Source organism: Barbus barbus, assembly GCF_936440315.1.
Source record: "Barbus barbus genome assembly, chromosome: 43".
In the NCBI taxonomy this organism is placed as follows: domain Eukaryota; kingdom Metazoa; phylum Chordata; class Actinopteri; order Cypriniformes; family Cyprinidae; genus Barbus; species Barbus barbus.
Genome location: NC_136721.1, coordinates 17,128,684 through 17,143,704, shown reverse-complemented (window position 1 = coordinate 17,143,704; position 15,021 = coordinate 17,128,684). Strand labels below are relative to the sequence as shown.

Genomic DNA, 15,021 nt, shown 5'->3' with positions numbered 1-15,021 from the left:
ATATATATATATATATTAGGGCCGGGATTCGATTAAAAAAAATAATCTAATTAATTAGAGGCTTTGTAATTAATTAATCGAAATTAATCGCATTTTAATCGCATATAAATATTTGACCTGAGAACAGTGAGAAGTAAGTTTTTTCATATGGATTTTTAAATTTCCCATCCACAGGGCCAACCAAAGCGGTCTCATCAGCTTCTTTGTCCATGTTCACTATGGTTTGTTTTTGTCTGAACGCTAGTTAGTGCTCCAGTATAATCGGTCCGCCGAAACTCATCCAGTGAGAAACGTTCCGCGGTGCAAAAATAAGTGCGATTAAAATGCGTTAAAAAAATTTAACGCGTTATTTTTGTGTAATTAATTAATCTAAATTAACGCGTTAAAGTCCCGGCCCTAATATATATATATATATAGGGTAAACGTACCTATTAAGCCCACATACCCATTAAGCACACTTTCATTTTTGAACTCAGATTATAAAAAGAAAAAAATATTTATTATCTTAACCAATTGATATGTTTGTTACTATATACCTCCTATAATTTCAAGTCAATCAGATCATTGCACGCTGAGATACAGGTCTCTATGGCTGTATCCGAAATCGCCCCCTATACCCTCAAATAGTGCACTGTGGATGTTAGTGGATGTTCTCGAGTGCACTCATTCAATCCCACAATGCATCGCAAAAACGAGTGTACAAGCAATGTGCACTCAACGGATAGAGAATCCCCAGAATGCACTGCGAGAGTAGCGCGCCGAATGAATTCCCGCGTCTCACCAGAAGATGGCGCCCGCAGCTGAATCATCCATTCATTGATTTTAGAAGCGCTCGTCCACGGCGTAATACAGTGGAATACAACAAAGGTACACTACACAATTAATTGTAAATTGACTATTAGGGTTTATACATAATTTCCGTGACAGAGTTCTAGATAAATCCTTCAATCTTACTATTGGAGCTGCCCGTTTCAAATGATTATTTAACATGAAGCAAACTATGCAAAAGCGGCAGTCCTTCCGGTGCACTTAGTGTCCAAATTCACTCACTCGTTTTCATTCACTCCTTCAAGTGAACTATATGAGTGGACTAATGTAGGGAATAGTGAATGAGGGTATAGGGGGCGATTTCGGATACAGCCCATGTGTTCACTCTGTCTGGCGGCCATTTTGAAAGCTGTCTAAAAACTTTCACCAAAAGAGGAGCCCCTTAAATGTACGTTTTTTAGATGTTTAAGCCTTTATTTTAGGTAAATTTCACTACTTACTGTAAAATTAAGAGATTAATGTTTAGACTTTTGCATATTATAACCTGGAACTTGGATGTAGGAAATCATTACATTAGATCCAAAAGATAGTTTTAGCAACACAGCGCAGATGCTACAGAACACAGTTAGCTGACTAGCTGTATAAGATTGTGTGCTATGCTAATATATTACTTCACAGGCATTACTGGCTTGTACTTTTACATCCATACTATTATAAATTGACAGTTTATTGCTGGTCTGTGGTTTTACACTGCTGTGATTTTTAAAGATTTCATATCATTTTAAAGTGAGCTTAAAGGGTGCACTACTATGAAAATCACACAGCTTCAGTGTGACATCAATAAGAAAAAGTAGAATTTCATAGATATTGTTAATAATAGTTGTTCATATTGAAATATGTATGAACTTAATACATGAACTGCTCCAATTAAGCTCAGTGTGCTCTCTTTAAGCTCTTCCACATTAACCTATGTAAATACTTCATAAACAGACTTTTAATGTTAACTGATGGTTATCATTTTAAGTTAATCTTTCTAAAATGTCTAATAACTTATTTTAACAGCTTTAAGATGACAAAATCGAGACTTAACTATAGTTTATGCCCAAAGATGAAAGAGGCATGTCGTCTATCAGAAACCTGTCGTATCTGTCCAGGAAAAAAGCAACTAAAGGCTGGAATACACTACACAACTATTAAAATGTGAACAAATTTTTTTAAAACACCAGGCATCATATACTTAACGATTTTGTAAATAGTCACAAAGGAAAACTGGCCATCATACACTAAACGACTGAGGATCACACACTAGCAGACGTTAAATTCCTTCCGATCACAACAAACTCACACAGAAATGTGCTGTGTTCATCCCCATGAAGGAAATGTTTTATTGTTGTGTTTTATACAATTTTTGAATAGGTGTTATTTAGCTGAACGTGGACTAGTCTTGATGTTGCAGTGTCCTTAAATGACACTTCACTATGAATATATAACTGATCAAACTGAATGCCCTGTTGCTTGATTTTAGTGTTTAGTGCTTTTTTATTGATTTTGTACCTTCAAATAAAACATTTTTCAATTATTCTTTAAAAAGGTTTTTTTTTAATAAAGAAGAATTTTTAATAAAACATGATGTGAGCTTAATGGGAACAGGGGTGTGCTTAAAGGGTACACAAATGTACCCATTAAGCACAGCCAGACTTTTTGAATTTAATGATGTATATCTTAATCAAAATTCTTTTGTCATTTAAAATAAAATTAAATATTTTTATGTGAGAGATTAATATTAGATTTTAGCATAACTTTTTCTACCGAAACCAATATCTTGTGCACTAAAAATGTCTCAATAGGTACGTTTACCCTACACACACACACACACACAAAATAATACACAGAAAGAGAAACCAAGGGCTAAGTGAAAAGGCTGAACTGTGTAAATGTTACAATTCCTAAGGCTTTTTCCTTCCCTTGTCTGCCTTGATAATATACATCCAAATATAGATCCACAGTGTGGCTCCAGAGCTTTCTGAAGGCTAATTGGTGTATGGAGCATGACCTTTGACCTGCACTGTTGAAATGATGCTATTGAAATTCACTCAAAACAATAATCATTAACAAATTCCTTGGAGCACTTATATGAATAGATACAACAGAAGCACACGACTGGCAAACTTACTATACATATGAAGCATGATTAGGCAGCATTCATGTTTCATGGGTGGTGAGATTGCAATCACTTGTGTCATTCTGGAGCTGCATTATCTGATGTTGCAGAAAGGGTGAGAGAGAGAGAAATAAGGATTTGTGGATAATGATTAGTGAATCAAGTGGTAGCTTTTATTCCTCTTCCAATGTCATCCTGTACCTTTGATTTCTATCATTCCTATTGCTGTGCATTTGTGTGAGTTAAAAAGTGGCCTTTTAAAGGTTTTCAATATCTTCGCATTGCCAGAAAACACTCACATGCCGTCAATGTGTGCGCAGTCAGGTGACACGGGAAACAAAGATTATGATGGTGGTCTCTTAGCATTAGCATACACATTCCCAATTTCACTTCTGAATGAATAGTAATTTGCTCTCATTTGCATGTAAATCGCAGAACGGAATGGAATTATATGAGGGAGCGGAAGGAACAGCTATAGCTGGAGACTGCACATTTTCTCGGCGAGAGAGACCCCGGCATGCTGCGACTCACCTCTCTTTCGCTAATTGGAAAATAAAAGACTGCACTGACCTCGGGCGCATTGGCCACAGCGAGCCGCCCCGTCTCAGGGTCGTCATTTTCATTTGTTAAAGCCAAATTATCATACTGCAGCCATTCGGCACCTCAATGTGTGACCATGAAAGTTTTCTTTTTTATTCGCTTGGGTTTTCTCTCCCACAGGTCATAAGTGTGTAAGAGAGAGCCAAAATGTGTGAAGAAAGGGCAGGACAGAGGGGAAACGTGAAGACAGAACAGAAAGTTTTAGAAAGTGGGATATTAAAGTATAATATCTGTGTGGAGACAGACAGAACAATGGGAGAACAGAAAGTGAAATCTTGAGAGAAAGAAGGAGATGGAAATCATGAGTGTGTGTATGTATGGTATCAAAGAGGGAGATAGTATCTCCTGGAACAGTGAGGTGCAGGAACAAGTAAATGTGATGTCAACCACTTAACCCTGTTGAATCACACTTTAGGTGCGGGACATTCAGTGGACGCTCTGCACTGCAGGAAGTTGTGCTAACTGCTTAAAGTGCTACAGCTCAGGAGTCTCAGGGCCTACTGAGGCTCATAAATAGTTTCACTTTTGGGTTGGGGGGAGGGGGGATGGCACAAAAATGCATCTGAGGCAGCATACAAGCCTAAAAAATGCAGTAAGAAACTCTAAAGTGAGTCATACAAGAACCACCTGTGGGATGCTCAAAATGTGACTGCACAGAGACACATTAAGAAACAATAAATAAGATTTTTACCTTGAAATATCAATTTCAAAGTCATTCTGATGGTACACTGACTTCTAATAAGGCAAATGGTTTCTGTTTCTTTCCCATGGTTCCCTTCAAATGCCTGTTCTGGGATTATGTAAGTTTGGTGAGCAGGTACAAAATTCAGCAAAAAGGGTGGATTGCTTTGCGTCAGCAATGCATGTGTACAGATATCCAGTGTAAATACAACAGTAAATTCCACTCACTCCAAAGTCGCAAAAATACACAAAACTTCATACAACTGTCTTAACTTGACAGAATAAGACAATATATGTTTTAGCATAAGCTAAAAGATAATGCAAACAGCTATTGAGGTAGTAGTAACAAATCAGTTCGGTCAAAGATACATAATTTTACATACTGTACAAATGTTATATACATATATTTACTAATTTAGTTATTAAAAATCAATAAATGTTTATTAGAATAAAAATCAAGCTTTATTTTTAATATTATTTAAGTAACTGCTAATATAAAAATTAATAGCTTCTTATGGCATCACAACATTAATATTCATTGTGAGATTTACTAAAGATTACATTTTTCAAAAACTTTACAACTTTTGGGTATTAGATGATAACAAATGTAATCTAACTGTTACAATGTAGTTAAATGAGAATGCACAATTTATAGTACAAGTACATAACAAAATGCTCATAACAATAAATAAAAATACATAAATGGTACTGACATATCATATTTCCTTAGTTTAAGATACATCCCACATCAGCTAGTTTGCACCCTGCTTACCTATCAGCTCATTCAATCAGACCGAAAAATATAACACAAGCATATTTCTTGATAGCCTGCTGAAAAACAACGTGCTTCTGAGAAACATTTGCAATGACACAGTGGGAGGCAACCTGAAATCTAATGCAGACTATAACTTAAACCTACACTGAAGTTAAAAGGGCTGTAAAGAAAATTAACTACTTTTTTATGAGAGGAAAAACCATGTACGAGACAGGAATGTGTCTTTTTCTAGCTGGCTATGCATTGAGTGTGAGTGTTTTTCACAAAACACCTGGTTTGTGCGGCTCTCCAGCTCTTTTACAAGCAGTGAGTCACAGAAGCGTGAACACCAGCAGATTTTTACACCGACACTGCTGACCATACATCAACATGCAGACGCAGCGAGCCTTTCTCTGTACACGGCCTCTGTGTGTGTGTGTGTGTGTGTGTGTGTGAGAGAGAGAGAGAGAGAGAGAATGAAAAATACATGCACATAAGAACATGCCGCTCTCCTCCGCTGTTCACGGAACACAGAGCACATCCTATGAGTGGCCTCAAGAACATGTGTATGAAATGAGAAAGAAGATAGAACCATATTATATATGACACACTCATTATTTAAAGCAAGGCTATAGATTTAATGAAATTCAAGTGCATATGAGAATATGAGATCATGATGGTACAGCTGTGCTTATGTGCTAACATTTGACTGGCAGAATCTGCAAAATATTTTGTATTATTCAGCATTGTGTTTTTACTGTGCTGGAGAATCTACATAACTGATATTTAAGCATATCCCACACGACATCTTTTGCCTCCTTTTATGATAGCTGTGTAAGAGTGCCTTAGTTGTCCTGAGCATCAAAGCTGGACCTCAGCATCACTAAGCCAGTGTGGTTGAGAGCTCAAACATGCAGAGCACACTGGGAAAACCAAAGAACTTTCTCTTTTCAAAGAAGGCTTTCTCTCAAAAACAGTGGGCAGATTATCTGCTCAGTACAAACCACAATCACAAAAAACATCTTGTAGATTCTTATGAGCAGGACCATATATTTTTGGGGGTGTATTAATGTTTAACATGAGGATGAGATTAGGCTTGCATAGCCCAACATCTAACCAGCATAAACCGACTTTTAGCCAGCACCTTACAATTATAAACCAACATAAAGCAGCATCTAACAGCACATACCAACCCTCAACTAGGAAATCTGCATTTAGCCAGCATACAAAATGTTCAACCAGCATAAACCTGCATTTAACCAGCATAAAAATGGTATAACCTGCATTTAACCATGATAAAAAGTGTCTAGGCAGCATAAACCTGCATTTATTATTCATAAACCAGGCTGGACCTGCATGGAAATTAATTCTGGTCTAAACTGGTATTGTCCATCATGAAGGCCATTTCTGGAGTATTAAAGTAACTGGATATACTCCATGTTCAAGCTACAATATCTTCAACTGTAAAAAAATTATAATAAAAAAAAATAACTGATGTATTCTTTACACAGTCCTTTCGGCAATGTCCCACCACAGTTTCGCATTTCAAAGACAATGCATAAGATTCTTGCATGGGGGAATAGGACATGCTTGTTCAACTGTCTTGCTAGCTAGTTTTGCTTGCTCATGTTGTCAGTCTCACAGTGATCAATACTGCCCAAGAGCCAATCAGAACACTGCTCAATGACAGCACAGCCATCGCAACGTCTGAGATTAAATTGGATTATATTTTATTACAGACAACCTCTTACATCTCTGTCAATGTTGCAATTGATTATTAAAACATGAAATATTCATATTTGGGAGCGGTATCGATTTACATCAAAAAGACTTGTCGGATAATTTTTCAAATACAATGACCAATAGCAGACATCTGTCACGGTGGGGTAATGAGGGGAGAATACATTAAACTAGTTTACATTTGTGTGATTACTGCATAGAGGTTGATTCATGTTATCCATCAAACAGTCATTACTGTGTGTGCGTGCATGCGTATGTGCAAGTGTGCATTTGTGTGAGTGCTTGTTAATTTGTCATTATTGAATTGCAACTGTAAAAATACGAATCAGCAAGATTCTGATTGGATCAGAATGCTTTAATGATTGAAGTCAAACATTAACTTTCAATTTTCTATAGGCTATATAAAAAAAATATTTTAGTTAAATATATATGAATAAATAAATAAGTGAATATTACTATATATTGTTGTTGTTATTATTATTAGATGATGCAGAGTACATAAAGTTCCATAACAAAACTTATAATATACCATTTTTTATCACAAAACAAGACTTTTTCTAATTATATTTATCAGCTTTAATGCAATTATCACAATAACAAAAGCAGTCAAATGCCAAAAGAAATGTCAAAAGCATTCAAAATGTATCATTTAATTTAAGTGGAAATATGTTCCAATACTCCATTTAAAGGCAAATGAAAATTTTTACATAAACAAAATTTTATTAATAAATAATCTTTTTTGCACAAAATGAAATTTTCTGTCACTATTTGTATGTATTAAAACATCCTCAGGCGTAGCAGAAAACAACTAGATCATGTTTGCATTTTCTTCTGTCTCTGACCATAATTCTAACCTTATATTCAGGATTTGGCATATGATTCAGGGTGGTGTAGAAATAATAAAAAAGTAACATCTGAAAACTTCTTTCCCATAATTTACTGCCTATCTATATTGTACTTATCTATAGCCTTTTTTTTCTTATTGTTTCCTCCTTTCTCCTCCAAGAGAGTTCAAGGTTATTTTTTATTTCGGGGGAGACTGCAAAAATAAGAAGACCACTACAGGAAGAGGAAGTAGGGAGCACCTAGGACAAATGATTGTATGGAGGATAGTCCAGAACATTTAGAGCACCTGAAGAGGTCTGTGTGCATGCTGAAAAGTTAAATAGAGTTAGGGCAGCGCAAGAGAAAGGAAAGCACTCATACTCGAGAGTTCATGGTTAATTGTGCAAGTTATGACTTTGTGGTGAAACCCAGGGTCAGTGGAGGAAGGACAGCAATCTCCAAGGCTCTTCATTCAGCACTCTCAAAAGCACTCTAAGGAGACACAATTGAAGATTGAGAAACGGAAAACAAGGCCACTCAGGGTAGGAACTGTTTGTGGGCACATGCCAGGGGAACTGAGTGGCAATACTTTCTACAAATATACATATGACTAAATGAAACAGCAAGGCGATGTAATGTTTTTGAGATGGCCATGTTTTATGCTTTCACGGTGAATTTGCTATTTTAGCCCATCAACCTCCCACAACACAAGAGAGAAACGATGTTATTGGTAAGTATCCAGGGCCTTTTTTTTTGTCCATAAATAATGGAATTATTTAGCTGTTTTTTCCTTCAGTACTACCAACAAGCAGCACAGGTCACTGTGTCACCCTAGATGAGTCAGTTTCTGTATCACAGTGAAACTGCAACAGATCTAAAAACATGAAGATACATTGGTATTTTGCTCCTCATATTTCCATTTTAGTGGCTTAATGTGAGGAATATACCACATATGTGTCACCACATGGAGTCCTGAAGGGAAAAAAAAACTTTAGGCATCCGAGATAAACATCAGATGGAAAATCTTCAGCTGAAGTAAAAGCTGTCAGAAGACACAAGATGTAGCAGTCAGTTAGGTTTTCTAGTGTTTGATTTGAATCACATCACTTTTGTCAGTGCAGACCAAATTGCAGTTAACAGCCAACATCACATTTGGCACTGATTAAGAGTTCATTTTGGACCCTGTAGTACTATATGTACCCAAAACTTCTGACTTAAGGACCCACATTTACCTGCATTGTCTGTCAGTATAGAGTGTGGGATGAACATCACCAAAAATACAACATCTAATTCCACCCCCAAGCATTCACAAGAAAATGATGCAAACGAACACAAAATTCTCCAAACTCAGCCTCCCCCAGGATCTACCCCCGCTGCCCTCTTGTTATTGAAAATGCATGCGGTTTCAAAGATCCTCCCTCCTTTTGACAAATTCATGAGTGTTTGAAAGATTAAACATGACCTTTGTTGAGTTTTACCGGTGAATGCTGCACATACGGATTATACAGCAAATCACAAACCTCTGAGGGAAATTACACATAAACACCTGTTCGCACATATGCATAAACACTGCACAGCAAAAAAAAAAAAAAAAGCTTCTTAGCCTTTACTGAAAAGCACAAGGGCTGGCATTCCATGTTACAGCTATGACAAATGACAAGAGGATTCCATCATCCTAACAAGCATCTTCTGATCCAGGTCCCTGAGGATGAGCAGACCTGCATCTCTCTCGCACTCATAAATACTCTCCACCAACCAGATTCATGACAAGTTCTCACAACGTGGACAGGCTCCAGACATATTTCTCTGGGGACATCTCTGATGTATTCTGGGAAATGTATGCCTTGCGGTTACAGTGCGAGATACTTGTGGACACTGCAATGCATCAATGTTAACAGACATCTTGTGAGTAGCCTAATATTCTATTGATGAATATACTTATGTCATAATGACGCACAAAAAAAAAAAAACTGAGTCACGCCCCACATTGCAGATTCACTTCACGGTTCTCCTTCATACATGCAGATGTCAAAAAGTGACTGCTATGAGTACTGTGAGAGTCGGGCTAACGATACCGAATGATAAATTAATCATTGCTTATGTTCAGATGGAACGCACTGCCTTTATTCACAACTCATGCCATCAGAGAACCTCTCTGGAGACTTCAAAAGCTACTCAAACTCATTATCATGTGCGGCTCTATCACTGAATCGGGCACAGTTACATCTCCATCTACTGCTGCCCAGGGCTACATTTCCGTTTTGTGTCTCACATCAACTTTATGGAAAAAAAAACTACAATACATTAAAGGAAAATGACATTTAACGCTCTGACCACAGGCAATGTAGCAAACGCTGTAATAGTTTGGGTTTGTTTATGGTTTTCAATAACAACTTCCTTCTGACAGGTGCAGAGCATTTCTGAGCATGGATGTGAAACAATAGATGATGTCAGCGCTTGAGGCGGTGTAAGTGAACATGACAGATGATTGGATATTTTAATGACACAGTTTCATTTGCATATTAATGAATTCTCCCAATGAACCAACAAAGCGATATCTCAGAGAGGAACGGATATATCTTATGCAATACCTTCTTAATGCTGGTGAGGAGAACTCATTAATTATGAATGTTAGGCCGGTTTGAGCTGATTTCCATAGTTTAAGGAAAGAAGGAGGATCAAATCCTGAAGGATAATTTGCTAATAGACTTGCAAATAGTTTATCATAAGGGACAATAGAATCAGGAGGTCAGATGTTGCGCAGCAGCAAACATCAGAGGACTTTTTAACGCACAGTGAGAAAGAGCATTCTGTATCAATCAATTAACAAAATCTGACGCAGATTCATAATTGAAGACTTAACTTTAAGATTTAACACTTTTAGTGCCCCTTATCTTAATAAATCACCCAAATCGGCATATTAATGGTTGATGAACTAAAATCACCATTTCATAGAAATAAACCCCGAGAGAAAACAGCTACGACAATCTCTTAGCCAGCCTCTATGAACAGATACACAAAGCGGATCTCAAAAGTGGCCCTTAGGGGTGCCTCAGGTAATAACAGCACTCCTGACTGATAACAAGACCATCAACCACAAATTACCCACTCCACAGTTTCAGGTTTCTTTTTAAATGCTTTAAATTTCAGACAGCATACACAATAGGACCACGAGATAGACAGAAGGGCACAAAAACACACTGGCAATTAACAAAATTCTAATTGGACACTTGTTTATAAACATCCAATTAATCTATCTTGGTTGAACATCTTAATGATAGTTATTGTATTCTCTGTAACCTGTCCACCTCTTTGCTAAGCATCAATGACTCAACATAATATAATTGCTGCCTTGCTTGCTTTCGCTTCAAAAAAACATGCAACATTAATCTTTGATAAGAGTGCTGAATTTATCATTTAAAAAATTAAATCTATGGATAGGACACCAACATGTTATTTTCAGTTACAATTTCCAATGCAATGTTTATACAATATAAAAACAATCCTGTTTAATATACAGCAAAGAAAAAAATTGGCAGCTGTCACCAGAATCTCTTCATTATGATACAGTATATAGTCTGTAACTGTAAATGTGTGTGTGTGTGTGTGTGTCTGTGTGTTTAATGCTAATATGCCAACCTTCCTGGTCCAGCATAATAATAAAAATAAAGAGATAAAATAAGTCACCTAATGAGTAAAATTTCGATAAACCACACAGTGGTATTCACATAAAATACTACTAAAGCAACACATATGACACTAAAATAATGACAACATCACTAAATAAATAAATAAATATATGCTAATGCTTAAAGAGCAAAGTGACTTTTTACTTCTAAATCTATAATATTTTAAAGTAAATGTACATTTAAAATACGGCGTACTTAAGTACGCACATAATTCACAAGTATGAAGCTGCTTGTAATTTAAGCAATAGCCTAATAAATAAATAACGTGTACACTGTAAATAAAAGTGTTACGCGATTTTCAATCAAGAACACGACGGCTGAAGAACAAGCGTGCAGAGTCTAATGGAAAGCCGCCTTTTGTGCCTGTTGCGCGGCGCACCTCATGGTACGTACACTTGACATTCTTACTCCAGTAAACACAAGCTTCATGCAAACCGAATTGATGACAAGGTTTCCAGTGAAGACTACTGGTAGCATTTCATGTTTTGCAGACATTTACAAAATACCTCGCGCGCAAATGTTTTTGTGCATTGGCACTCGCTTCTATCTACAGTCGCTTCTGCCTATTTAAGCGTTTGGCACAGTGATGGGATTGAAGCGCATTACTTTTACATGCGTGTAGTTAGTTTTACGCGAATTAGCATCTGCTACACATGTTTCACCACAAAGCCCCGTTGATACTGGAACAGTCGTGCCTTGCATTGGAAAAACCTAATATACTGACATTATTGAGCATCACTCAGTCAGTGCATCATTCATACAGCGAAGATTCAGAGTCCACGAACTCTCCAAGACAGCTAAATGTGGTGGAAAAGTCTATCGTTAGGCTTTCGTGAACAGTTATCTTACCTCTAGCCATCGCATAGGGCAGCAGGAGAACCAGGACCGCGAGGAAGCCAAAGCAGGAGTATCGTCCCTTCTTCCCAAAGCGTCCCATCATCACTGCGCTTCTCTCCTGCGTCCCCAACTAAACCGGGGAGCCGCTCGCATGTGCCGCTCTCATGCATGTGCCGTGCGTTCCCGTGGCTTCAGTAACAGGTCCCTCCCGTAGCGATAAACCCGAAGTTCTGCGTGAATCTCTCTCATCCGCGCGCTGGGTGAGTGTCTCGCGCATCCGTGAGACTGGAATAATGAAGCCGGTGCGCGCTGGCCAATAGCGGAGGGTGACTGAGGGCGGAGGGAGCGCAGCGGCTGTCCTTCACCCTGCTGCTCGGATGCGCTACGAAGTGACCACCAGATGTGCCTGAGTAAGAGAAGATACATGAGCATACATGTCAGATGTCGGCTAAATTCGAGATGACATATGAACAGCTGGTTGTGTTACTGATTTCATCACAGATCGCGTCGGGCTCCTGGGGGCCACTGGGATGAGAGCAACGCTGTGCACACCGGAGCAGAGGCGGTGGCGTCTCTCGTGCGTAATCTGCATAGAAGAAGAATGTATGTTTAATTAAGCAACAGCACATGAGCAAGAATATTGTCGTACTTAAGTCTATAAACAAGTAATTGGTGTCTAGTAATATTCATTTCAGATAATAATTAGCCCGTTCGTTTATTTTGTCTCGAACGAACAGAAATGTTTAAAATAAGACAAACTGACCCGATAAGTGTGTCGCATAGATTAAAACCCGGTGTGGAATCCCGTTTAAGTGGAACAGACTCCAGTCACTGCATAGAGTTCGGAAATCAATAGACTCCACCTGATCCAGTCCAGGTTTTCCGTCTCACTTCCCGCGCTCTACTGAGAGAAACCCACTACAAGCGATAGGCCTAATTAAGAGAAAACATTTGCTCTTCAATTTGAGTTGTCTGTTGTATTATTAATAAAAATAATAATAATACATGCCTTGGCACTATGGACATTAATTACTGAAAGGCTATTACAGTTTGAGGTCACAATTTACAATGGTGTTACTGCATATATAATTAACTACAAGCACGTTAATTATGTTAATAGAAATAATGGTAATTAAAAGCTGCTTGTAATCACACATGCTTGGTTATTTTTTATTACTAAAGGATGTAATTGAATATTCAAGACTAGGAAAATTTTAGGAATAAATAACTGAATATAGTCAGGGTGGTTTATATATATATTTATAATATGTGTAAACATGTTCATTGAAACGTGTTACCTGTGATATACTGTAGTCTTTAAATCGACAATTTAAATAAAAAAAAATACATAAACATCTCCAATGTGCAATTCTACAAGCGTAATTGCAAATGTCCCTGCCATAAACCCTAATCTCTGAGGATTTTCTTTCCAGTGATAATTTAGTGCGCTCAGATTTGATTTTGATCTGGTCACACTTTCATCCATAATTATTTAGACTACAGATATAAATTTGACATTTAATTATAAGGCTGCAGCTGATCCTCTCTTCTAAACTGGCTGGAAGTCTTTTCCCAAAGGAATTCCCTCACGTACTTAGAGGACTGGATTGTGATGGCTGTCAAAAATCTTTAACAGCTCGATTCAACTACAACAGGACAGAGATCTGAACCACCGTAATGTCATTTTGTCAGCCAGTTCAGAAGATTTACACCATATTTCAATGGCATAATATCAAAAAGTATCTGTCTCTCTTGTAACGAGACTGGAATAGATGGTTAGAATCCAATAATGATGCTGATTAAACATGACTCCCTACAGCAATGAATTAAGGGCATGATATTCATAGTGATGAAGACTAGTGGGCCATGATGGGACCCCAAGTTGAGATTACAGTACATTTGAGAGAGACAACTGAAAGAAAAAGCCTGATACACCACCTCACTGCTGCACTTCAAGGCTATTCCCATCCTGTCACACACACTGCTAGCTCTTCTAATAGCACCCACTGAGAAAAAGCATCGACACCATAGACCTAAAGCCCTTGTTAATATGCAATTTGTCCTACTGTGAACTGATTACTCTGTGCGCATGTGTGTACTTGTGTGTTTGACCTTGCCTGATGGGGTTAAATGTTTAACAGGCTTTGCGCAATAGACATGATGATGCTTTAAATATCTCAGAGCTCTATAAAAGCAACATCATGGCCTCTTTCCCTCAGGACAAGAGACAAAAGTCAAAGTTGTCCTTTTAATATAGGCAGTGTATATAGAGGACTCCATCGGGGGGACTGAGACTGTATATTTGTATGGTCCATTAGCTGTCCTCTAAAAATGAGATAGTGAAAAGCAAACATCAAGAGCAGGCACTCACTCTATTATGGGCCATCTATGGTTTCCTTTTTTCAGGGATTAAATTGGACCGGAGAAAAAAAAAATCAAATATATACTGTATATATTTGAGTATATACAGTGTTTATACAATGAGGGCACTGTATATAAATATATATATATATATATATATATATATATATATATATATATATATATGTATATATATATATATATATATATATATATATATATATATATATATATATATATATATATATATATATGTATATACATATATATATGTATATGTATATATATATATATATATGTATATGTATATATATGTATATATATATATGTATATATATATACAGTGCCCTCCATAAGTATTGGAACAGTAAAGACAAAATTGCTCTGTTGGCTGTGGAGTCAATATATGATTGCAAATATGATTAAAAGAGGAATATGAGACAAAACTACAGAATATCACATTTTATTATTAGCCGTTTCAACACATACATGTTTTACCAAATAAAAAGAACAGCACTTTTAGAGTTCATCCCACTCATTCATGTGAGCATAAGTATTGGGACAGTTGAACATAAGGCAGATATATAAGATTAAAAGCTATTATT

The 15,021-nt window shown here is 37.1% G+C and overlaps 1 protein-coding gene across 1 annotated transcript in view; it reads right to left on the bottom strand.

Annotated features, from left to right (window-relative positions):
• The window catches only part of LOC306862670 (netrin receptor UNC5D-like), a gene marked incomplete at its 5' end in the record, with an annotated part of 197,990 nt that extends 185,832 nt beyond the window's left edge, over positions 1–12,158 (bottom strand). The window contains one exon of the mRNA XM_079405596.1: positions 12,068–12,158. Within this exon, the coding sequence (XP_079261722.1) occupies positions 12,068–12,158 (91 nt within the window). The remainder of the gene's footprint in view (positions 1–12,067) is intronic.
• Between the last annotated feature and the right edge of the window lie 2,863 nt (positions 12,159–15,021).